The sequence below is a fragment of the Tachysurus fulvidraco genome, chromosome 5 (genome assembly GCF_022655615.1).
Source record: "Tachysurus fulvidraco isolate hzauxx_2018 chromosome 5, HZAU_PFXX_2.0, whole genome shotgun sequence".
Lineage (NCBI taxonomy): Eukaryota > Metazoa > Chordata > Actinopteri > Siluriformes > Bagridae > Tachysurus > Tachysurus fulvidraco.
Genome location: NC_062522.1, coordinates 23,921,088 through 23,947,428, shown reverse-complemented (window position 1 = coordinate 23,947,428; position 26,341 = coordinate 23,921,088). Strand labels below are relative to the sequence as shown.

The 26,341-nt window shown below is 37.0% G+C and overlaps 1 protein-coding gene across 1 annotated transcript in view; it reads right to left on the bottom strand.

The window, feature by feature from the left end:
• Window positions 1–26,341, bottom strand: part of LOC113643082 (contactin-4) — a 162,804-nt gene that overhangs the window by 53,154 nt on the left and 83,309 nt on the right. Inside the window, exons 5-13 of the mRNA XM_047813108.1 lie at window positions 24,236–24,331; window positions 19,497–19,700; window positions 18,931–19,033; window positions 13,741–13,925; window positions 13,109–13,251; window positions 12,848–12,977; window positions 12,569–12,719; window positions 5,864–5,991; window positions 2,958–3,130 (exon numbers count right to left, since the gene is read on the bottom strand). Coding sequence (XP_047669064.1) covers window positions 2,958–3,130; window positions 5,864–5,991; window positions 12,569–12,719; window positions 12,848–12,977; window positions 13,109–13,251; window positions 13,741–13,925; window positions 18,931–19,033; window positions 19,497–19,700; window positions 24,236–24,331 — 1,313 coding nt within the window. The remainder of the gene's footprint in view (window positions 1–2,957; window positions 3,131–5,863; window positions 5,992–12,568; window positions 12,720–12,847; window positions 12,978–13,108; window positions 13,252–13,740; window positions 13,926–18,930; window positions 19,034–19,496; window positions 19,701–24,235; window positions 24,332–26,341) is intronic.

Genomic DNA, 26,341 nt, shown 5'->3' with positions numbered 1-26,341 from the left:
TTCCTCTCATGTTGCTAATGTGACTCGCTCATGTCGCTTTCTTCTCTACAACATTAGAAGGATTCGGCCATTTTTGTCCACACAGACTGCTCAGGTACTTGTTCAGTCTCTTGTCATTTCTAGACTGGATTACTGCAATGCACTGCTGGCAGGTCTACGTATGAACGCAATCCGTCCTCTGCAAATGATCCAAAATGCAGCTGCCCGGCTTGTTTTCAACCTGCCAAAGTTCTCACATACCACCCCGCTGCTGCGATCCCTCCACTGGCTTCCAGTAGCTGCACGCATCTGATTCAAAACACTGATGCTGGCCTACAAAGCCAAAAATGGACCAGCTCTGTCTTACCTCAAAGCCCTCATCATTCCTCACACTGCACCCCGCAACCTCCGATCTACCAGCACTGCTCGACTGGTTCCACCATCTCTCAGGGTAAGAGGCAAGTATACTACAAGACTCTTCTCTGTTCTGGCACCAAGGTGGTGGAATGAACTTCCCCTAGAGGTCCGGACAGCTGAGTCACTGGCTATTTTCAAGCGGCGGTTGAAGACCTACTTATTCAGGAAACACTTCAACTAGCACTTCTTTCCTTATCTTTTGCATTTAAATAATAAAAAAAATAAAATAAAATAAAAAAAACTTTGACACTTTTTCATTAACTTGTTAATGTTTTAAACTCATGGTATCTTAAGTATGTAACCTAGTGAACCAGCATTAATGTATTCAATGTTAGAGATTTAAGCACTTACGTACGTCGCTCTGTATAAGGGGGTCTGCCAAATGCTGTAAATGTAAGTCTGTAACCTAGTGAACCAGTGTGAACCATCAATAGACTTCAAAGTCTTTCACTTCAAAGCTCACAAATGCACAATGCTCACAATGAGCACAAATGCCTAGAGGCAAAGGCATGCCATTGCACCTCATAGAACTGCGTAATAGCCTCCACTAACCAAAGCATCAGGTGCTGCTTGGAGACTGGATTGCCTTTCAAGCAGCAGCCAAAGCAGACTAAGGGAAGTGGACTCATGCCATATGCTTGAAGCATGAAACTAGCATAGCAGGTACAGTCTCTCTTGCTTCTCATTGGGTGGAGGACAGAAGGCCTGCAAGATGACCAGACAAACAGCTGTAGTGGGCACCTTAGGAACATATCTCACCTTGCAAAATAGCCTTAACCACACCTGGAGCAAACTCAAGATGGCAGGGGCTGTAAGTCCCCTATTCTGTTTAGAGATACAGTATCAAGGCTAAGTGTAGAACTGGCTTTTGGGTCAGAAACTTCTCAGAGGCTTATAACAGCCTCTCCAGGACCGCCTCAACTGCCTGGAACTGCACAGAATTCGAAAGACCAGGAGGTTCCTTCCCATGGAAGCTCCCAAAATGTTGCTTGATACAGCAATGGCTGCCATGTAATAAGCATGTCTACAGAAATTCCAGCACTGTTCCAATGAAGCAATAGACTGGTCCTGTTGGTGCTGATTGCACCAGAGGTAAAAAATAGCCTCCATTTATAGGATATAAATTTCCCATAGAAGGAGCCCTACTATTCTATATGGTCTCCAACCTCGGCTTAGAGATCAGAGTCTCTTGATGTCTGGATGCCATATTTTCTGACTGGCATAATATATGCCAATCATCTATATGATTAAGTACATTTATTCGCTGGAGATGAATAGAAGCCAGGGCAGTATCCGTGCACTTAATTGAAGTACCTGGAGACAAGCTAGGCCAAAAGGGAGAATGTGATACTGGTGCGCTTTTCCTCTTAAATGGAATCTGAGAATTCTCCTGTGCTCTGGAAGATGCTTATGTGAAAATATGTGTCCATCAGATTGATTGTCACAAACCAGTCTTCAGTTCTGATTTGAGACTTAAAATGTAAGCTCTAGCATCTTGAACCTGTAAGTCATGGATAAAACAGTCACTGACACCAAATCATACACAGAGTGCCTCCTGAAGACAAAGTAGATGTAGTTATGTGATGTATATGCCCACTTACCGTGTTGCTGGCATGCTCTGCTCCACCATAAGCTAACAGATTTGTATGCTTTCACAATAGTTTCAGACAACGCTTTCATGAATAAGTGTTTCTATAATGTCAAGCCATGACACGGCATCAAGTTTCCTTGAAAGGGAACACTTTATTACAACCCAATACAAAACACGAAATAAGTGCATTTATTTTATGTTTTTAAATATATACTGAACAAAATTATAAACACAACACTTTTGTTTTTGGCCCCGTTTTTCATGAACTGAACTCAAAGATCTACGACTGTACACAAAAGGCTGCCATGGTCTTGTTTACCTTGGCAAAGGAGAAGTGCTCACTACCACAGATTTAGACATGATTTTGTAATGTATTCCTTAGGCATTATTTTACATTTTGTGATGGATACTTGATATTTTAGTAACAACACAGACACTCAGTACAAGAATCTCCATATAGAACCATACATCATACCACTATTTTTTACTGTGATGGTTATTTCTGTTCTTCAGTGAGTTTAAGAAACAAAGGCCAGACAGCCATAGTAACAAAATACTGTTAAATGCATCACCAAAAGCTAATCAAGATGTCTCAGATTACTTTTCTGATGTGCAAGTCCACACTTTTTGATTATGAGCAGGAAATAAAATTGAATGACTTCTTGCATGGAAAGACTTTTTCATGTCTAATGTTTGGATTAAATACTGTAATCAGACATATTTGTGCTTTTTCACTCACTGAGCAGCCAGGTAGGGCTCTTGTTTTTTCACATCCCTTATCACATCCCTTAGAAAAAACAGAGCTACAAAAATGCATTGGGAGGTCTTGAGATTTTAGTAGCCACAGCTGCACAACAGCCTTGCTTTATTTTAAATAAGAAGCTTTCAAGAAAGAACCTGCATAGCATTTAAAAGCATTATGGCACTCAGACACTCAGAGAGTGTCGGATATCTATCTTTAGAGACGTACCCCTCCAATCATCTCAAAGTGTTCATGGCGGCTGAAATCGACAAGTTTCCCGTTGAAGAACCACTTGAAGATGTGGTCCATGTTGGAGTCTCTGGACACCCTGCATGGCAGAACAATGCTCTCACCCACCGTGGCATCCATACTCAGTGGAGGAACAGTAATTTTGGTTGGTTCTGTTTGAAAAAAAAATTACTTTGATTTTCCTTTCTGTTCTACTAGATTACTATAAACTATAAACCTTTTTTATTAGGTCTACAGTCTGAATGGGAAGTTATGTCACACCAATAATAAACTGAGTCATTAGTCTCAGGTCAGGTAAATGTTAACAAATGGTGAACCTTTTCTTTAAACATCGTTTCGATTCTTCAAACATTCTTGAAGTGATGACTTATGGTCCGATTTTCTATATGAATAATGATGTGTAATTATGTGCATGTTTAGTAACAACAACTAATGAAGAGAAGCAAGGGTCTGCAAGAGGCTGTATCTAGATCACATCATGATCTCAGTTCTGGCAATATTATTAGGAAATAAGTATTCAGATGTGTGTGTGTGTGTGTGTGTGTGTGTGTGTGTGTGTGTGTGTGTGTGTGTGTGTGTGTGTGTGTGTGTGTGTGTATGTGTGTGTGTGTTGGAGGGGGAAATTTTATGGGCACATTTGCCTGGTCCCTGCAGGAAAACTGTCTTTTTTTCCCCTCAAGGATATAATCAAATGTACAGCCAACATCTAGGATAAATAGCTTTTCGAAATCTTCATTTACAACAACACCCCCGTAATGTTAATTTTATGTTTACATTTAAGTTTATCAGAGCATTGTAGCATTAACTAGCTGTATAAATGTGTACATTTATATATGGCCAAACATTTGTAGACACCAGATGATCACTTCTCAATGTGGGACTTCCCCAAACTGTTGACAAAGTACACAATTTTCCTTCATTGGAATTAAGAGGTCAAAAGAAGGTCTGTGAAGTGACCCGCACAAACCCTGCTCAACCCAACTGAAATCTTTGGGACGAATTGGAACATCAACTACATGCCAGACCTCATCATCCAACAGCAGTGCCTGATCTCACTAATGCTCTGGTGGAATAAGACAGCCATATTGCAAATCTAATGAAAATACTTCCCAGGTGAGTTAGAATGGTGGTAGATAATTTAAATCATAAAAGGGGGACTAAATTTGGAATAGAATTTTCACAAAGCACATGAGTGTTATGGCCAGGTGTCTACAAACTTATTTTGTAGGTAGTGTATGTCAATGGAAAGTCCTCATGAGGATAGTAAGACAAACATTTGCATGTGTGTGTTTGTGTGTATTTATACAAACACCAACAACACTGGGCTGTACTGAAATGACAGTGGAAACTGGCATGTCTTTCCCAAGTTTCCCTATCATGCTGTGTATAATTCATTCTGTTTAAACACTACACTCAGTGAGGATATTCTGAAATGTGTAGGTTATATCTAGGTCCTCCCCAGACTCAATCTCTCAGTCTGGACTTCTAGTTCTTATCCCCCAATGCCTGCATCAAACCATAAAACCTCTACCCCACATTCTCAATGGTTGGTATGATCACAAAGGATCACAAAGTGTTGGCTGCACATTTGATTATATCCTTAAGGGAAGACTTCATGACTAGATTACCTGCCATTCCTCAATAAAATTACAGAATAGACTTTTGGTCTTCATATATGGCATCCTAGGACTTATCTATAGTATTACCAGCAGTAGTTTATTCACTAAACTTTAGTGTGAAGTATCCGCTGACATTGTGTCAGGACTCAGCCCGGACTTTTGGCCATGTGCCTTTGTTTATATTCCTCGTCACGTGTCTGCCCCGCCTTCGTCTGTTCCTCCCTGTTCCTCTCCACACCTGTTCCTAATTGTGTCTCATTGTCTTTTGTATTTAAGTGAGCCACGTTGCTGACGGCAGCGCAGAATCATTAGTTACAGTTAGTCATTGTTAAGTGTTGTAATTTTTATTGTTTTAGTTATCATCTTTTACTGTGTTGTCTTTATTATTTATTAAACCCCTTTCATTTGAAGCTATCCTGCATACGGGTCTGTCTCCTTCCTTCCTGGTTGTGACACATTATCAGCTGTCACATGGAAAAGGTGCTACTATTTATATACCCATTATTAATATTGATATGATTTGTTTTCTGTATTCTGCAATACTTCTACTTTGCTTGATGGAAAAATAAAAAATTGTGTGTGTGTGTGTGTGTGTGTGTGTGTGTGTGTGTGTGTGTGTGTGTGTGTGTGTGTGTGTGTGTGTGCTGTTATCAGTCAACAAGGGGCAAATTGTTTACCAATATAAAGAATTTGACACTGCTGAATAAACAATTACAAAGCCCTTGTCACTCAAAAAGACATGTTTTTTGATAAAATACAGAATAAAAGTGCAGCTGTGGTGTATCTGTACTGCTGTCAGTATTTCTTTGATTAACAGGACTGAGACAGCTGCACATGGAACATGGGGCAGATGTTGTGAGAAGTAATGTTTTATTGGTACAATTTTTTACTTTAATAAGTCATCACGTGTTCATTTGCATTTCTTTTTTAAACTTTAAAATTAAGTTTATAGAAACCAAAAAGAAATATAGAACATAAATTTATGCTTTTTAAAATTTAACCAAACTATTTAGAAGCAGGAAACAGGGAAAAACATTCTGCTCTCATTCCTACAGATGGCAGAGGTTTTCCTCATGCTACTGATTTGACCAATGATTCACAACTGAGAAAAACATGGATGAGTTATAGCACTGTCAAAGCTGGCAGTGACATAAAACAACTATATATTTCATTAACAATTTCACGCTTGGCTTAGTCATATTTTGCTGTCACTTTTCTTAGACAAGTGGAAGACAAAGAGTAGTGGGTTATTTTGTGGAATTGTACCTTTGACCACCAGGCTTCCTGTGCTGCTAGCCACACCGAACAGGTTGCGTGCCACACATGTGTATCTACCTGCATCTGACTCACTCACATTGAAAATCCGCAGGGTGCCATCCTCTGAGATTTTCCTTCTGTTGAAGAAAAGTAATATGCATGAATCGTTGTCCCCCTTCTATAAGAGCTTTAAAGAAAGTCATACTGAGACAGCTTCTGTGAAGAAAAAAAAACATAAAACCTTAGCACTCATACATTAGTCATTCTGAAGCTCTTAATGTAATCTTAAAAGGGGCTTGTAGTGGGCTACAGCAGGTTAAACCCACAGCTTTGACATATTGTATGATATAGGGATGTATCAATTTTTATATTGCTATCAGCCTAAAACTTTGCTCATTTTGCACATATGCTTATGAAAACTGCTCTTATTCCAACCTCCAATACCATGTGATACTATGCAAAGGCACTAATGAACAGACTACATGAAATGACAGCCATCTGGATGTAGTAGTGGCAATCTAAGGAAAAACAAACTGTGTGATGATAAGACTTCATACAATGCAGTAACTTAAAAAAAAAAAACATTTTTAAACATAAAACTTAGCAAGAGGAGTTAATTGACAACACTGCAGTAAATCAGAATCAGAATTGGTCTTTATTGCCAAGTATGTTTTCACATACGAGGAATTTGTTGTTAACTCTTGTTAGTCAAGAAAACATGATTATAGACAATGCTAGTTAAGAAAATCTGCCTGTTTCCAGGGTTTTTTCTTGATTATTAACCAAAATCTGTAACTGACAATGACTTTTATGACATAAAAGTACATTATTTACAGATAGAAACCTTTTTTGTGCGTATACAGGCACATTCACCTCTCACATTATTTAAAGCAAAGAAAAATAAACAGAGCTGAGTAAAATATTTCATGGCATACCTGATTGATTACTAGAGGCTAAAACTCACAATGGGCCTGGTTTTATTATTCATGTCAATATTTTTGAATTGCATCTGAGAGTAAAGAGTAAATTTCATAGAAAACCACTGAAATCAAAAACTACACATTGCCAATGCTTAGAAATTTATTTGAATAATTTGCAGACATGATTGTGTTGCAGGGTTTATGATGGTATATATACTTATTTTACACCGACATCAGGAACCAAAATAAAAACAAATATATTGGTTTCTCACTGTCCCATGAAATGAAATTAACAGGACATGTTTTGTAACTACAGTTAGAAATCACTATATACAAAGTTATATTAGTAATTAATAGAGCTCATTATCAAAAAAAAGTAAAGTGAGTTTCTGTAAAGTGAGACTTTTGGGGGGGGGGGGGTTACATTCAGTCAATTATTTTAGTGCCCTCTTTGTGTCATTTTAGCAAAAACTGTTAATTAGCTACGCAGTCTAGAAGAGGTTTCCTCATCTTGTTTTTATATTATACAAGTATACAAGTATGAGTTTTATATAATATGAGTATACATGTGTAAGCTGCAAAATGAGGGATATACAGGAAATACAGGAAATCTATGTAATGGGCAACAAACAGTAAACAGGAGTTCACTTGACTTGACTTGGCAGGGGATTATTGAATCTCTCGAACTCTCGAAAATTCACCAGCTTATAACTGACAATGGAATGCTGTAATTGCTAAAACAGTTTAAAATCAAAGAGCATAGTTGTTCTTCATTCTGCAAGTAGGCCACTAGGAAGACAGTTCAGATATGTCAACTATGGACTGAATTTGGTATGAAACTTATGAGTATGTTATTCAATACTATATCAGTATCAGTCTTCGTGAGCAGTACATTGCAAGTAACAATTTGTGCCTTTGTAATTCTGCAATGAATTTGAAATGTAAAAAATAGCTATGAAGTTAGAGTGCACAATGTCAGATGTAATTCCAATACATTCCATGCATGCAAACATAATCAATGTCTAAAAAACCTCAACATGTCATGTCTCCTGGATTAACTGGGTTTATTAACGAGACTCATTGAACTGGTTGTTCAATTAAGACTAAGACTTCAGACAGAATAAATCACTGCTGGAAAGATTCAATATGTCCATTGATGTGCACACACACACACCCTCTGGTGCTGGAAGTCTTCCTTTAACAAGGCAAGGCTGCTGAAACCACATGGCTTCTTACGGTCACCCTCCATTTGCTGAAGGCAATCTAAGAACAATCTAACTTGGCTTAACATCTCTGAACGGGAAAAACCTTTATGTCTGTCCAGCCTTGTTTTCTTGGCGTGAGTGTATACTTCCCAGAACAAGAGCTGTGCACTGCTATTTTTAGATAATAAAAAAAGCTAGCTTATGGCTAGGCTCACTGATATGAAATGCTAGCCAACAGCTAAATCCTGCGTTAGATTGTTTAACTGCTGCATCATCCAATTAAGCTTGTTAAAAATGTGGAAAAGTAAGAAAATTATCACTAAGGCAAAACAAATGCATAACGTAACGTAATAAAAACAGTTCATGGTTAACAGGTTGGTTATCTAGTTGACAAAAGCTGCAATGAAATTCATACCATTAGGAGAGAACAATAATTGTGAATGTTAAACAGGACATGCAGAGGTTGTTTATGTCGTTGAATCTAGCAAGTTAAACAACTGAGATTACCATCATTAATACTGTGTAGTCTATGATTACAAACCATATAGATATATAGTATTTTAAATTTTAAGTTAATATTTTTTAAATTACTTTTAAACTTTAATTGTTTATATTAAATAATTTATTTTATCCTTGTTTTTTCTTCTTATTATTATATATTTATTTCTTTTTCTCTCTCTTCTTTTTCTATACTTCTGTAAATCTGCTTTGAGACAACGGGAATTGTTAAAAGTGCTATACAAATAAACAGAATTGAATTAAATTGAAATTGAATGGAAACATATTAACCCACATTCACACAATTCACAATGCAATATTTTGTGTCAAACTACACATTTAGTTCCCGGTACCATTTAATTACTAACTTTATATAATCTAAAGATACCTTTAGCCTTTGCTGTAAACAAGTATCTTTTTTCTGCTACAAAATTCACTGCTTTAATTTACTCTTCTGTTGAATATACCCACATGCTAATGTTCAACAGTGACCTCAAATAATTTCTGGAAAATACAATTATAACAGAAAATGAAAAAAAAAATGTGATTTTTGAAATTTTTGCAATAAGATGAAAAAAAAAAAAAAAAGCTTTGAGATCGAAAGCTTGGAATAGGTTACTGCAAATTTGTACTTAAGTTACAAACTTTTCTTTGCTTTTACATTGCTTAATTATTTCAATTGCACGTGATTTTAGTGAAAAATATGTGAAACGCAGGTAAGAAATTAAGAAAAAATATGAACATCAACTCAGTTGAAAGGAAAAGTTATTGTGTGTCTAAGCTGAATTTCTGGAGGATTTAGTGCATGCTACACTGATGTGCTCTTTAACTATTTCCTCGTCATTTTGATGTTTAACTTAAGGTTAATATTTATGATTGATATAGAATGATTAGATATGGCCTATGGAAATATACAAACTACAACAAATCAGTGATATATGAGGGTCATTCGTCTATGTAATGTATTGTCCATAATGAGATGAGAATACTGAAGTGTTAGACAATCTTGATTCAGACTTAAATTGTAAACCAAGACTATTTGAATTTTTTAATTAATTAATTATATTTATAATGATAATTTAGTTGAAATTGAGAAAGCAGACAAAGTTTTGTAGTGAATGAAACCTTGAAAAAAAAAAAACATATCACTACTTTGAAGTATAATGTCAGATTAACAGTGCTTCTGAAAAGGGTAAATAGAAGATGTATAGAGGCCAGAGAGTGCTGACTCACTTTCTCTGCTTATTGTGACCTTAATATTAACTAAGAGATAAAAATAGACATGAATAGTATGCTTGTAATTGGCTGAGTGTAATGTAAGTGAAGGTAGGATAAATTTGAAAAGAAAAATAATTTGATTGTGTGTTAGCAGGAGTGGGTCTCAGCCAACTTAATGACTGACCTAGTGTGGATTTGATATTTTAGAATTAAACACACATACAAATAAAAATACATATAGAACAATGGGTTCTTCATCATAGAACAGCTGTTCTACAGTTGTACCCTATTAATGAGCAACAAAATAGATTTTTCAGACTTTAAGACCGAAATATTTTAAAAGGCATATGAAAATTAAGACTAAGAACTAAAGACAGTATAAAATGTTATGGGTTCCCATTTATAATTCCTCTGCAGCTTACTAATTACTGGGAATAATATGAAAAATACACACATAGACAGTAACCCAGACACAAACAACATAACACATTAGGTTAGCCCCTGTCAATTCAATCAATTTAAAGGCAAAGCCGAGAACGTTACAGAGAAATCAACCCATTTCTGTAAAATAAATATGTATTTACAACAACTTGAAAGGTAGTCTAGGCACTGGTATTGTTTCTACTCTTATTGATCAATTACAATGTGCGTTTAGGTCAACGAGCAAAAATAAAAAAATGACGGGAGTGGGGAAAAAAAGAGAAATATCTGCTTACCGAAAAGAAACTTCTGGCTACATTCAAATTCTCATAAAGTCATGCACACATCTTTGTAATCATTTTCCTCCCTACTTTTCTGCAGCTGGGCCGCCACATGGAATATGAGAGCTAATCGATGCGAGAGCTTGCAAGTGCAGAGAGTTACGGAAAAAAACGGCTGTGGGGAATGGGGCGAGGCGCATTGATTTAGAGCTGCATGAGGCTGGGAAGGATGGTCACTTCCTTAATCACTTCTTTAATCTTAACCATAACTTCCTTAACCGGAACACATCAGTGCAATGATCATGTCAACCTGTGCACAGGCACGAGGGCAAAACAGCAAAACAAGTATATGCTTCATGTTTTTCTTTTATTCCGACCATCACACATCTCATTTATATCTTCTGACATCAAAATTTCTCTCTGTCTCTCTTCAGTATATGTTTCTCTAGATGCCTCATCCAATTCAGACTAGCTTTACTGGCATGGCTTTAAGCATTACTGAATTGCCAGAGGAATACTTACTATGTACAGACATATTTGAACAGATACAAGAATAATAAAAAGCTTCAAACACACCCCTTTTCTGTCAGATCTAATCTCTCTCTCTCTCTCTCTCTCTCTCTCTCTCTCTCTCTCTCTCTCTCTCTCTCTCTCTCTCTCTCTCTCTCTCTCTCTCTCTCTCTCTCTCTCTCTCTCTGTGTGTGTGTGTGTGTGTGTGTGTGGTATACGTGTGTCGACCCCCAACCCCCAGCGCACCCGTTCCTCCACCACCCCCCAAGCCACCCCCCAAGCCACCCCACAACCCTGTGTGTTTGTGTGTGTGTGTGTGTGTGTGTGTGTGTGTGTGTGTGTATGTGTGTGTGTTTTTGTGTGTGTTTTTGTGTGTATTTGTCAGTTCAGGATCACTCTACTGTCATGACTGTGTATAGAAGTAGCAGCATTAAAAACAGATATAATTAACATATTTAGAAGTACTAAAATAAAGTCTCTCATTTTCTCTCATTATTTCTGTCAGATCAATTCCTGATAGATTTTATTGGTTTGTTGTACCTGTACACAGTATTCTCTCTCTCTCTCTCTCTCTCTCTCTCTCTCTCTCTCTCTCTCTCTCTCTCTCTCTCTCTCTCTCTCTCTCTCTCTCGCTCTCTCTCTCTCTCTCTCACACTCTCTCTCCCTCCCTCTCTATCGGTCTCTGTCTGTCTTTCTCTCTCATTTCTTAATCACCATCACTTTACTGACATGACTGTAGCACAATTCAATGTGGCCAAAGCAGTTCACTGACATAGTTAGACACATTCAGAAGTAATAAAAAACTCTTGGTCTTGCTCTACCTGCCTCTCCCTCTCCTCTTTCCCATATCTCTTCATCTCTCTCTTACCCTCACATCCAGTAATCACTCGGCTCCTCTGGGGCTTGCAGACAGCAGCAGTGAGTCATAGCGGCAGCATTCCCGCTAGTGTAGATAGACACCCGCCATGGCCGTCTATTCATCCCAATCTATTACTGGAGATCATGCACTTCTCTCGCCACCTGTCCTGATACAGCCATGTTAGATTCTCTCTCTCTCTCTCTCTCTCTCTCTCTCTCTCTCTCTCTCTCTCTCTCTCTCTCTCACTATCTCTCCTGTCCTAACATGACCATGCTAGACTGTCTGCCCTATGCAAACCCCATGGGTCAGAGACTGCACTCCTAGTGAATTAATTAGTGTGCCATTAAGCATGCAGTCTTCTGAGAAAATGCCATCAGGAAAAATAATACAGTACAATAGTGTCTACCAAACAGCATCTGTGCATGGACAAGTGCTTATATCACAAATTCTGTCTTAATTAAGATCCCAGAAACCTCTGGGGTGGTAGAAGTTAAGAGGGAAAGGTGACAAATACACTACATGATTTTATACCGACAAGGGCAAAGTCCCTCAGGAGACTGGATGTTGGTTCAGTTATTTGTTCCAAAATAGTAGATTTTATATGCTCACTCATACTGTATGTGTTAGCCAAACATCTTAATATTATTAAACTTTTATATCAAAGCTTAATTCTGCTAATTACATGAGTTTTATTTGGGGAAATTTTGTTTACCAATAGTCCATGGGTAAATTTCTTCAATTTATCCAACCTGAAGTCCTTTGCATACAGTATCATCTCTGCACATTTGACCAGTGTTCCCTACCTCTCATTGTTTTGCAGCAGATTGCCTTCCTTTCTCCATGTGAAGGAGGGCTTGGGGGATGCATGTGGCTTACACTCAATGATGACTTCACCTCCTCTTTGAACAATTGTGGACTTCCTTACTGGACCTTTAGAAAAGTCTGGAGGAGATGCTTTTTAACAAAATAAATAAATAAATAAATAAATAAAATTGGCTGTTAACATTTAATCATGTGCCTCAAAGTCAATGTATATTCGGCTTCCTATTGATGCTTAGATAAAAAAAAAGTAGATCACTCACCCACAACTTTGAGTTCGGCACTGGCATAAATGACACTGTGCTTATTCTCGGCTAAACACTGATACATCCCTGAATCCTCTAGGTTAACTTTGGAGAGCATGAACTTGCCTGCATTAATGTGGATTCTGTCCTGAGAACAAAATGATAACATCAGGAGTCACTAATACCTGCATATACTACAGTATGTTGTTGGATACTAATCCAAGTTTAACTTATACTGAAACAAAATATTTTCAAGGCATAGCAAATGAAATTTGTCACCTCAGACACCATGGCTTGCCCATTCTTAAGCCATCTGTACACAGGCTGGGGTTTCCCATTGGCCCTGCACTCCCAGTGCAGATCAGAATCAATGGCCATTTTGGCATCACGCAGAGTTTGAGCCCATTGCAGATGTTCTACATCTACAATCAAGGAGAGCACAAATCTTCTGTGACTACAAGCTAAATTATTAAAAAAAAAAAACATTATTCTCTCACTTTTTCCTACCTTAATTCTTTATTTAAATACCTACCTATTACTTCTTTACCATTGACTATGCATGGTACAAATGGATGTTGGCTAGATTGCTCAGTACTTCATAAACAACCAAACAATGGGGATAATTAGTACACAATATTTCCATATTAACCTTTATATGGTCAATTCTCAGTATGAGCAAAATTGCTTTTCACCACCAATCCAAAGAATGATACAAGTCATTTTATTTAGCCTACCTTAGCCAACTGGTATTTAAGCATATTCATTTGCAGGTGTTCATTATTCAATAGTGGTTGCCATGCATGCCATGCTTAAGCATTCTTTACCCAAATCTACTGAAAATCCAATTTACAAAATTGAAATAAATTATTTATTTTTTTTCCTATTATTACCTTTTTGTAAGTTATAGTTACCATTAAATATGAGGTCTCCTTTTGCAACACTACGGCCTCTGGAGTTCTCTGCAACACATTCATAAAAGCCTGCATCCTCAGGCCGAAAATAAGGGATCTCCAGGACGCCATTTGATTGATTTATTTTCATCTTTCCAGGAAAAGGGCTTCCATCCACTCTTCTCCAAGAGATAGAAGGCACTGGACTGTCCAATAAGACAATCAGGCCATGTTAGTATCATGGTTAATACTAAATGAATATCAGAAACAACTTAAAAATTAAAATGTTCAATTCTTCGAAATGGCAAAAATGCCTTATTTCATTTTACCTTGTAAAGGCTAATCTAACTGTTTTTTTTTTAATCCAGAAACATAATGATAATAGCAGATTAGAATCATTTGAGCATTTCAGATTGTAAAGAAACTTAAATGCACTTGCTTATGCAGTTCCTGACACTATACATTTTGTGTAAGAGCATCTAAGATATAGACCTATGTAATTGCCAAATGTTCATACTGTTTAATACAAGTGATACTGACAAGCAAGTTTCCTTGAGGGCAGGTTTTATTTATTTACCATCTATATTTGCCTTGTATAATCTAGCCACAGAGGTTGTAAGCCAGTGATTTCTGTACCGGTCGCAAGCTCGGATGTATAAAGAAGGTTGTGTCAGGAATAAAACGTGCCAAATTTAAACATGCAAATCATCAGTGTGAATTCCATACTGGAATGGCAGAGGCCTGGTTTAACAATGACCACCACCTGCATTGTTGACCTATAGGGTGCCTACAGAAATTGGGCTACTGTTGAGAGAAGGGAGAAGGGTTTGTAGGTAGAGCAAGAAGAGGAAAGGCAAGAGTATAGGTCTAAGAATAGGTACTCTTAATGTTGGTACAATAACAGGGAAAGGTACAGAGCTGGCAGACATGATGGGAAGAATTAAGGTAGATATACTGTGTGCATGAGACCAGGTGGAAGGGGAGCAAAACATGTAGAATTGGAGGGGGATACAAACTGTTTTATTATGGTGTGGACAGGAAGAGAATTGGGGTAGGAGTAATCCTGAAGGATGAGGTTGTGAGGAATGTTTTTGAGGTGAAAATATTGTCAGACAGGGTTAAAAGTTAGAAATTGAAGGGGTAACGTTGAATGTCATCAGTAATTATGCTCCACAATTAGGTTGTGAGTTAGAAAAGAAAAGATTCTGGCATGAGTTATATGGTGGTGGAGTTAGAAGTGATGGAGAGTATTCTCAGATGGTAGAGAGATGTGATTGGGGCTGACTTAAAGAGGCATTTTGGTGAGGGAAACAGAGGTGACGAGGAAATGATTAGCAGGTTTGGTTTTAAGGAAAGGAATCTAGAAGGACAGATAAGGTTTAGAAGAACTTTGCTAAGCAGATGGAAATGGCTGTAGTTAACAAGAGAGAGGAACATATAGTTAAATATAAGAGTGGTGATAGGAGTGCTATGTACTACATTCTATGTAGACAAGGCAATCTGAGAGAGATTATTGACTGCAAAGTGGTGGTAGAGAGAGTGTTGCCAGACAGCATTGGATGGTGATGTATAAGATGTCTCTGGTGGTCAGGAAGAAGAGGAGAGTAAAGATAGAAAAGAAGACGAAGTGGTGGAAGTCAAAAAATGAAGAATGAAGAGGCTAGCTAAAAATAAGTGGGATGTAGAAAGGACTGAAGAAAGCCGTTTACAATGAATCGAAGCACAGAGTATAGAGCGATGTGGCAAAGGCCAAACAGAAAGCATATGATTAGTTGCATGCCAGATTAGACACAAAGGAGGGCAAGAAGGACTGTATAGATTAGTGAGATAGAGAGATAGAGATGGGAAGGATGTGCAACAGATAAGAGTGATTAAAGATAGAGATGGAAAGATGCTAACAGGTGAGGAGAGTGTGCAGTGAATAAAGGAGTTTTTTGAGGAGCTGATGAGTGAGGAAATTGAGGACAGGAGGAAGAGGTGAATATTGTAGAGCAAGAAATAGGAAAGATTAGAAAGGATGAGGCCAGGAAGACTCAAGAGTGGAAAAGCTGTTAGTCCAGATGACATACCTGTGGAGGTGTGGATGAGTCTAGGAGAGACAGCAGTAGAATTTCTATCTAGATTGTTCAACAGGATTTTAGAGAGGAGAAGGGTTCTAGTGCCAATTTTTAAGAACAAGGGTGATGTGTATATTTGTAGCAACTACAGAGGCATAACGTTGATGAGCCACACAATGAAGCTATAGGAAAGAGTAGTGGAAGCTAGGCTAAGAAATGAAGAGGGTATCTGTGAGCAGCAGTATGGCTTCATGCCCAGAAAGGGCACTACTGATACAATTTTTGCTCTGAGAATGTTAATGAAGAAGTGTAGAGATGGTTAGAATAAGCTGCATTGCATATTTGTGGATCTAGAGAAAGCTGTATGAGGATGTCAGTACTGTTAGAGAAATACGTCAGAGTAGTTCAAGATATGTATGAGAGGAGTATGACAGCAGTGAAATGTGCTGTAGGTCAGACAGTGGATTTCGAATTGGAGGTGGGGCTACATCAAGGATGGCTTTGTGTCCCTTCTTGTTTAACAGATGAAGTCAGACAACAATCACTGTGGACAATGATGTTTGTGGATGATATTGTGACCTGTAATGAGAGTAGGGAGCAGTGGAGAAACACCTAGAAAGATGGAGGTCTGCTTTGGAAAGAAGAGGAATGAAAGTTAGTCATATTAAGACAGAATACATGTGTATGAGCGAGAGGAAAGTAGAACAGTGATTTTACGGGATGCTGATATCAAGAAGGTGCAGGAGTAAAAGTATTTGGAATCAATCATTCAGTGTAATGGGGAGTGTGGAAAAGAGGTGAAGAGTCCGGTTCAGGCAGGTTGAAGTGGATGGAAAAAAGTGTTAGGAGTGTTGTGTGACAGAAGAGAGTCAACAAGAATCAAAGGAAAGGTGTACAAGACAGTAGTGAGGCCAGCTATGCTGTATGGGTTAGAGACTGCAGAAGTGAGTAAAAGACATGAGGCAGAGATGTATATAGCAGAGACAAGGATGTTGAAGTTCTCTTTAGTAGTGACGAGGATTAACAGGATTAAAAACACAAGCACATCAGAGGGACAGCTCGGGTTGTCCATTTTGGGGACAGAGAGGCTAGTTTGAGATGGTTTGGACTTTTGCAGAGGAGGGAGGTGGTGACCCCTAACAGGAAAAGTGGAAGGAAGAAGAAGATATTTGCCTTGTATGCAAATATAGGATCATCAACTTCTTATTGGTTTACTAACTGCATGATAAATAGAAATAGAAAAACAAGTGATTTATTCAACCTCACTGACTTGTGAGGTTCTTTATTTTATTTATTTATTTATTTATTTATTTATTTATTTATGCAGTACAGTAATTCTAATCTGAATGCACTTCTTTTTTGACTAAGCATTGAAATGTAAAATCAGTTATATATTAATAGCTACAGAGACAGAAAATAGTAGTAATTAATAGATAATATGATTTATGATAGATATCCAAAAAGTAAGATTAAATAAAATTGCAACAATTTTTTTTTTCCTGGACTTACAATCTCAGTAAATCTCAAGAAGTATCAAGTAATATCTTCAATGTGTCCAAAATATCAAAACATTTCATTATCCAATATTAGCTGTGTGAACAAATCAAATTGAACAAATGATTTTGGATTATCTTTTTTAGGTATCGTCTATCAGGTCTATATTCACAGTATGTACTGTGAGGATTCAATACTGAAACTGCATGCATTGCTTTTTGCATAAAGGTGTGTCAGAGGTGTTTCACAGGTACACATAATTATTTGAAAGTTTTGCTATTAGCTCTGCAGTAATATATTGCCATTATTTTAATATAATATACTTGCATTAGATTTCAGTGAATGTTGTTTTGTCATTTATATATAATTAGAGATATTTTATCATACACCTTATGAAGCAATGAACATTATTACTGATGTAAGATGAGGCCCTGCAACTGATCAGGTCCTGGTTTATGCCCAAGTAATACCTCAGATTACTCATCATTTTCTTAGGATCACAAATATGTTCAATCAGGACCATAAAGGCCTCATCAGTGTCTGAAACTACAGCAAGTCCCATGGTCCCATGGTCCCATGGCAAGGTCCATGGTCATCATTACTGTATGCTCAGTGACTGTATGGTATGTACTCAGTTTCTTATGGATTTGTCACTTAACACCACACAAACATGTCTGTCTAACACACAAATATACCTATCTAATACAAGGAGAAGCACACATATGAAAGTATCATTGTAGCCAGCTCACTAAACAGGGTTTGTGTCCAGACCTCATAAACCAACTAGATCAAGACTTGATCCAGAATAGCTTGGCTTTCCAGCTCTGTCTATAAAATCTTACGATTCAATCCTTTATCCCATTTGGTTCACACACCCTGCTGTCACTTAACCAAAGTAGTGCTGGCTTGAAGTTCCTCTATCTCACACTTTCTACTGGACAACCAGACATCTATACTTCCTCCAGCATTACTGCAATTCTACAGTCTTGTAGTGCTAATCATCCATGCCTGTACAAAATCTGTAGATCTCATTAGCTCTCTTTGTCAAGCCTCTGATTCCAGCAGTAACTTCAGGCTGGTGTTGTATATCCATAAATGCATGGAAAGGTCTATGCTGAACCCCTGACTTAGTCAGAGGGTCAGTACACTCCAAATCATCGCCAGGGAAAACAATCTCACTGGAGTCACATTTCTCTAGCTGATATTGCTGACATTGATGTTCCAGACATGGCTCGAAGACTTAAAAATCTGTAATAATCCCCAATGGGGTCCATGGCTTTACCTTGAACATGATCCCATGCAATGTATTTGTGTTGTTTGTTTGTAAGTTTTTTATTAATATTTTTTAATTTTTTATTTTTATAATACTGAGATATAATCTCTGTTAGGCTTACTATATTACCTTTAAAAAAATCAGAGGTCTCTAACCTCCTACAAAATCCCTTAATCAGGGCTTGCAGCTGGTTTTGCAATGATGAATGCCCTGTTCTTTGGTCCTGGCCACATTTTGCTAAGATTAAAAGAGCCAGCATTTTCCTGATATCTTTCTCTTAAATAAGGCTCAAAGATGTACTATGTGCCAAGTGTGCAAAGTCCTTGCTAGCTTCAGAAATCTCTGGAGGCTGGAAACAGTCCATATGCTATACAAGCAGAGACCTACTTTCCTAAAGCGAAGCACTCCAGTCTAACCGATGATCCTTTAAGGACATGCAGAATTTCTTCAAACTGGACTTCAATTTTTGGCTCATATTCACCCATCATAGCTGGAATAAATGATGAAGAAAGCAATCAATTAAAAATAAATATGTTCATTTATAATCACAAACACAGATGTTTATTTAGTATACTATAGTATGATATATAGCCTATTTTGTAACCAACTAAAAGACTGACAGGTAAGTAATGATTTATAAGACAGCTACATACATGCTAATACAACATTCAGAGGCTGTTAAAGGCTGTTAAAGAGCACACAGACACTAAACATATATGATCTTAATGATTAAATTGTAGATAGTGTTTTATTTCATAATTACATCATCATTACAAGTTTACAAATTTTTGTTTATATTTTTTTTTAATTGTATTTTCTGCATTTTAATTTTGGAATAATTTTTAAAAAGGAAGGCACTAGCTAACACTATTTGACACTGACTGAGCTGCAGCATATTTTTTTCAGAAACAATAGATGATTGTTGCACCCATTAAGACCCTGAGGTCCCTCACCATCCTGGCGCAGTACCACAGGAGTGGGGGAACTATACACAGTGCCATTGGTCATCAAATTTTTTACTGCACATGTATAGTTGCCCACATCCGTTGGTTCCATTTTAGCTATGTAGAGGTTCCCTGTCCTCTGGGACACAAAGCGTCGGTTGTCTTGAATGAGGACACTGGGGTGGCCATTGTAGATCCATGAGTATCTAATCTCTGGGAAAAAGAAGCCAAATAAATTAGTCACAAAAACATTAGTTCATATGGACTACACTATATACACAGCACTATCAACCGCAGTTTAATTTCTTTAGAGGCTACCCTATATGGATTGTATATAAGTCTTTCTATTGGAAAACCATTCAATCAAAAGGTCTTATATATGCTATATACAGTATGACTTTTTCTAAATTTATATATAATGTATAATTTTGTATATTATAATTTCTTAAAACTTGCATAGATTATATATCTTTTTTATTTTAAACTAGACCTATCAATCTCTACACAAAAAAAGGGAAAAAAATGTTCAGTTCTACAGTTAATACATTTTGTATTCAGATACTGTAAGCATTTACATTTTGACATACAGTATGTATAGGGATCATTTAAGTCTGTGGCTCTGTGGCTAAAGTCCTAGTTTAATCAAAGCGGATCACATTACAATATTTTCCCAATTTGCAAAGTCACTTGAAACCCCAAAAGCAATACACATATGAGCATTTGAAATCAATCGTATTTACTGTAAACTTTGAGGTAATGCTTTAGTGTACAATATGAGCATTTGAAATCAATCTTATTTACTGTAAACATTGAGATAATGCTTTAGTGTAAGGTGCACTACTCTACCATTGTTTACTGTATATTTAATTAATAATAACAAATCATTAATTTTATCAGCAATATTTCATGTTTCATCTGAAATGAAAGATAGGAATAAACTTTTAACCCATGTATATCTGTTCACCATAAATAAGCGGTTACTCTGTTAACATGTTTTTTTAATGCCGAATTTCATGTTTTGCAAATGTTTATTATTTCTACAGTAAAAATAGCAGGTTTCATGTGCCTTAATGTAAATTATCAAAATTAAATCAGGTAGAAGATACTGATTTATATATTAAAATGGATTAGAGTTGCATCCAGATTATTTTTATATCTTGCACCCAGTGTTCTGGATGCACCAAAACTCTGACTAGTGTATAAGGCTTAGTGAAGATAAATTAATAATGTTTTTAACTAATTAATGCTGGAGTGTTTATTTAAATGAATGAAAGTCAATACCATCCAGACAAAATGATCCAGCAGCACTGTGAGACAACTGTATTGTACATTATTACATTATAATGTAAATATTGAGCTCATGACAGTGGCAGTTTAATTAGGAACATGAAATCATTTAACAGATAAACATATACAGGTGGAACATATGGTGCAGTAAAAAAAATCTGGTAACAAGTCTGTGTGGTGTTTACATTGCTCCATGTACCATTAAAGTAACTCGTGCTGACTCTCATTGACAAGCCTCTTGAAGTGGAACAGTGTGAGAAAACAGTGTTGTGCAACATAGCATGGGGTATTGCTTACATTAATGCCTGACTAGTTTTATTTATTTCAAATCTAATATTTAGTCTAATCAAACTGTAGTGATAGGCCTGTTGATAGGCAGTGCTGTGACATTTATCTACTATAAAAACCACAGTGGCAAAACAAATTCTAAAAAACATGTGGAGGAAGGGTACAAAAAAAATGTATGAAGGTGCTTGTTTGCATTTTCAAATTTTCTAGAAAGATTATAAGTATTATTTGAAAATAATGTACAGCTGATACTGATTTACCCTTACTGTATCTTCATTATCAGTCATCTTCAGTAACTGTTTAATCCGGGTCAGATTTCCAATGGATATGGAAAATTGACTCACAATATATTGTCAGGGCATTACACAAACATGAATTCACAAATTAATTCACAGGAGCAATTTAACATAGCTTATCCATGTTTTTGCCATGTTTAGATAGACAGTCACTTTTCCCATAACTTTATGTCATTTCTAATCTTCAATTGTACAGTTTACATGTCAGTGTCAATGATAGCCACAGAACTTGCATTCCAAATCTTGGTCAATTATTTTGGTTTTCTTCTATATATTATAAATAATATTTTGTTTTTATTCTTAAATAATAACAATAGAAAAACTGGAAAAAAAATCTTCAACGAGTATGACTAGTTCAGGGTTCTTTAACGATTTGCTGATGAATTAATTATTAGTTTTATATGAAACTACAATTATGGTGAGAGTAAAGGAAAACAATAAATTTCACCCATTTAAATGCATTTTGCAGTGCTTTTTCAATCACTTTATAAAGATTTCGCAACAGTTTAGAAATGAATTGGGCCTTTTTGTTTCGGGGGGTCGGTTCAATTCCATGTTTCTTGATGAGACAGAGACCGTAGTGCCAAGCAGCTGCATCTGTCGACATCAGTGTCAAATTAAGGGGTGCTTATTAAAGGCCTGGGAGGGCTGGACAGATTGAAACACAGTTCGATAAGAACTAAGCATGGCATGTCTAAAAGTCAGAGTGCTTTTTGTTTTGCATAGAGAACAAAGACCCATTTTTAGTTCATAGATTATAGACTTGAATATTAAACGAATTGATGGGGTGTGATGGTCCTTTCATGATTACTGAATAGCAGTAATTGAATGAGTTCAAGTACTGTTTACCACAGTGCAATTGACCCAGTGACCCAAGCAATATCATTTGATTATTCTGTATAGTGATAAAGTGCATTTAAGTACACCCCATATAACTTCATATCAGTTATTTGCACTGTAAATAATATATATGGAAAAAATACAGACAAAACCCCAGCACTTCATCCAGATGGCAACATACAAAATAACAATAATAATAATAAAATGATTTGCATTAATATTACCATGATGTCACTTAGTGAAGCAGATAAAGCTGAAACGGAATTGGAAAGGGGAAGAGGATCTTAAAACCCTCCAGTCCAGAGCTACAGTTCCACATATCCAAAGCATATATCTATATGAAAGCACTCAGGAGAAGTGGAAAAGAGAAAAAAGGGACTATGAGCTAACAGAGGGAGGGCCATAATGCTTAAGGCCATTCGATCCTCTGGAAAATGCTTCCAAGTGGCAGAATGCTGGGCTGATGGCATGAAATTGCACCAGTGGCATGTGTGTATGTGTGAGTGTCTATGAGCTTTGATGGCCTGCTAATCAGCTGCATATAAGCACAGCAGACATCAGTGGCTGCAGAGAGGGATAAAAAAGCTTGTTGCTCCACAAGGACTGCCAAATGCCTTTATTAGCCAGCAATATAAGGCCAATCCTAAAGAAAATAACCTTTCCAAAATGACCGCAAGGGCACATGTGGCATTAAGAAAGGAGGAGGTATGGAGAAATTGAGCTAAATGCCATGAGGTAGGTGTGTCTGTGTGTGTGTCAGAGAGAGAGAGAGAGAGAGAGAGAGAGAGAGAGAGAGAGAGAGAGAGAGAGAGAGAGAGAGAGAGAGAGAGAGAGAGAGAGAAGAAATAGAAGTAGTTAGGAATAGAAGTTTTCAGATGTGAGGTGATGAAAGTCTAGGAAGAAATTATCTCTGAATGCTACCAGTTTAGAAAGCATCTCTTGTATACTTCTATTCATACTTTTTTTTATAATTTTGTTTTAAAAAGTAAATTTTGCATAAAGTAAATAAATGCATTTGCGAAGATGTGTGCTTTGAGTTTGGAGGTTTGATTATTGCTATCTTTTTCATGTGTCTTGTTTTTGGTGCATGATTCTTGAAGTTTAACCTTTTATTATTGTTATTTTTCTATTCTATGTGCTAGTGAACAAGTGATTTCTTTTAAGATATTTGATTAATTAGTGAAAAATAGTAACTATTGAATTATTATTTTTGGGGGCACAGTGGCTTAGTAGTTAGCACGTTCGCCTCACACCTCCAGGGTCGGGGTTCGATTCCCGCCTCCGCCTTGTGTGTGCAGAGTTTGTGTGTTCTCCCCCGTGCCTGTGGGTTTTGATGGGTTGGCACTCCGTCAAGGGTGTATCCTGCCTTGATGCCAGATGATGCCTGAGATAGGCACAGGCTCCCCGTGACCCGAGGTAGTCGAATAAGCGGTAGAAAATGAGTGAGTAAGAGAGAATTATTATTTTGAAATGATGGCCATATCTTGGTAGAAAGTAATGAATATCTATAAACACAACTGAGAAAAGCACCTTTTATTATTTTCAAATAATATGTATGGGGTTTCATTTTTGTTTATATATATATCACATAAAAATATGCTATAATAAATTCCATTTTTAATTTTCTGCATTGTCAGTGTATTGTTGTTTTAATTAAAAATATATACTGATCTTTCTCATCATTTTTGATATTCTTTTAGATTTCAAATTCTGAAAGAGGTTCTTGTTTACAAGTATACCTCATTATTACTGTTAGATACAAAAACAAAGCTACATTTTTAAAAAAGGATTTTATGTTATTCTTTTCAATATATTTGCACAAATTAGAATTTTCAGTTGGCTTTTGTTTTTTTAGTTACCCTCCAGTTCCATTGCTCATTGGTGCCACCTGCTGGATCAAACCATAGTTGGGCAGCTTTGAGAATTTACAGCTTAGAAAAGATTTCCCAAGGCAAATGAAGAGTGAAAGATGAAGAGCTACATAAAGTTGCCTTGAATAAAAATATATTATCAACAGCAAATACAAAAGCACAATACCTCCAAAATAGGGTGGTGAGCCACATAGCAGCACCACAGCCTGACCTTCTCTCACTGAGACTGCATTTCTGGCCTTGTTGGTAAAATTCTGAAGATCTGCAAACAACAGTTATGCCATTAGTCTTCATTGTGTAAGCACCATCTCATTGAAAAGCACAGAGGAAAGGAACCTTTAGAAAATACCATTCAAATCCACAGAGAATATATGAAATATCACTACCACTGCAGGCATCAGTCAGCCAATTAAAAACAAAGCTTTTAGTTAAGCATTTAATCGGCTGTCTAAGGGAAAGCTTGAAAACATATTTTCTGAATGTCAGATCCTGTACACTGTGGGATATTTTACAACTAATTCTATACAATAATGGATCTACAATTACTACAGTTGAATAATGAATTATCTAGATCCAAAATTAACTTGCAAAATTAACAGATACCTAATAAATTTCCATACATATTTGCTTATTGTAATTCACATGTAATTATATGTTTCTGAGATTTGAGAACACATTGCAGGAATATCTTTATAAAAATGTCATTGTTATGAATACAAAACACTCAGTATATGTAAACATGCATTTTTGAATAAACCCAGAATAATACTGAATAAACAACATTGCTGATTATGTCACTCAAGAATGGCTTTGGAATTGCAAATGACAACAGATTTGTTTATGCTGTTAATACATATTCAGTCAGTATGCCATTTTCAATATTTCATCCATGATATTCAGAATTATATTAATAATATTATTAATGTTCGTGCTATCAGAATCTTGTGTTGAAATGACAATTTGTACTTGTTTTTTTTTGTAATTCTGTAGTCTTCTCTATTCAGACCTACTTCATATAACTACACCTAAGATCTATAAACACACTTCACCGGAATCGAGTTTGAACTTCATTTTTCAGAGACCGCCTTGACCTACAGTACAATCATGGCCACCACAAACTACGAATCCCGACACACACAATAACACTTGGCACGTTCATGTTCAAACATCTTGGAGAACTAACCACAGATCTTCTGTGGATGTACTGTAGGCTTTCTCACATCCTTCTGTCTCTTCATGTAATCCCAGACACACTCGATGATGTTGAGATCAGGGATCTGTGGGGGCCATGCCATCACTTTCAGTACTTCCTGTTCTTCTTTACGCTGAAGATAGTTCTTAATGAGTTTGGCTGTATGTTTGGGTCGTTGTCCTGCTGCAGAATAAATTTGGGGCCAATCATACGCCTTCCTGATGGTATTGCATGATAGTGAAGAATCTGGCTGTATTTCTCAGCATTGAGTACACCATTAATCCTGAATAAACCTCCAACTCCATTTGAAGAAATGCAGCCCCAAATGTTCAAGGAACCTCCACCATGCTTCACTGTTGCCTGCAGACACTCATTATTGTATCGTATTATTGTATCGCATTATAACAAACTGCCTTCTGTTACAGTACAGTCAAATATTTCAAATTTGACTCATCAGTCCAGAGCACCTGCTGCCATTTTTCTGCACCCTAGGTCCTATGTTTTTGTGCATACTTGAGTCACTTGGCCTTATTCCCACGTTGGAGGTATGGCATTTTGGCTTCCATGAAGACCACTTCTGGCCAGACTTCTCCAGACAGTAGATGGGTGTACCCGGGTCCCACATTTTTCTGCTAGTTCTGAGCTGATGGCACTGTGGGACATTATGAAGGGTAATAAGCTTGATGTGTCTTTCACGTGCTGCACTTGTCAGTTTCCTTGGCCGACCACTGCGTCTACGATCCTCAACGTTGCCCGTTTCTTTGTGCTTCTTCAAAAGAGCTTGAACAGCACAGAAAACCCAGTCTGCTTTGAAATCTTTGTCTGGGAGAGACCTTATTGATGCAGTATAACTACCTTGTGTCTTGTTGCTGTGCTCAATATTGCCATGACATGAAACTGTCTTTCACAACCTCATCTTGGTAGCAGAGTTTGGCTGTTCCTCACCCAGTTTTAAGCCTCCTACACAGCTGTTTCTGTTTCAGTTCATGACTGGGTTTCAACCTTCATGTGACCTTAATGATCATTAGCACCTGTTTCGTATAATTGGTTGATCATACACCAGACTATAATCCTATAAAA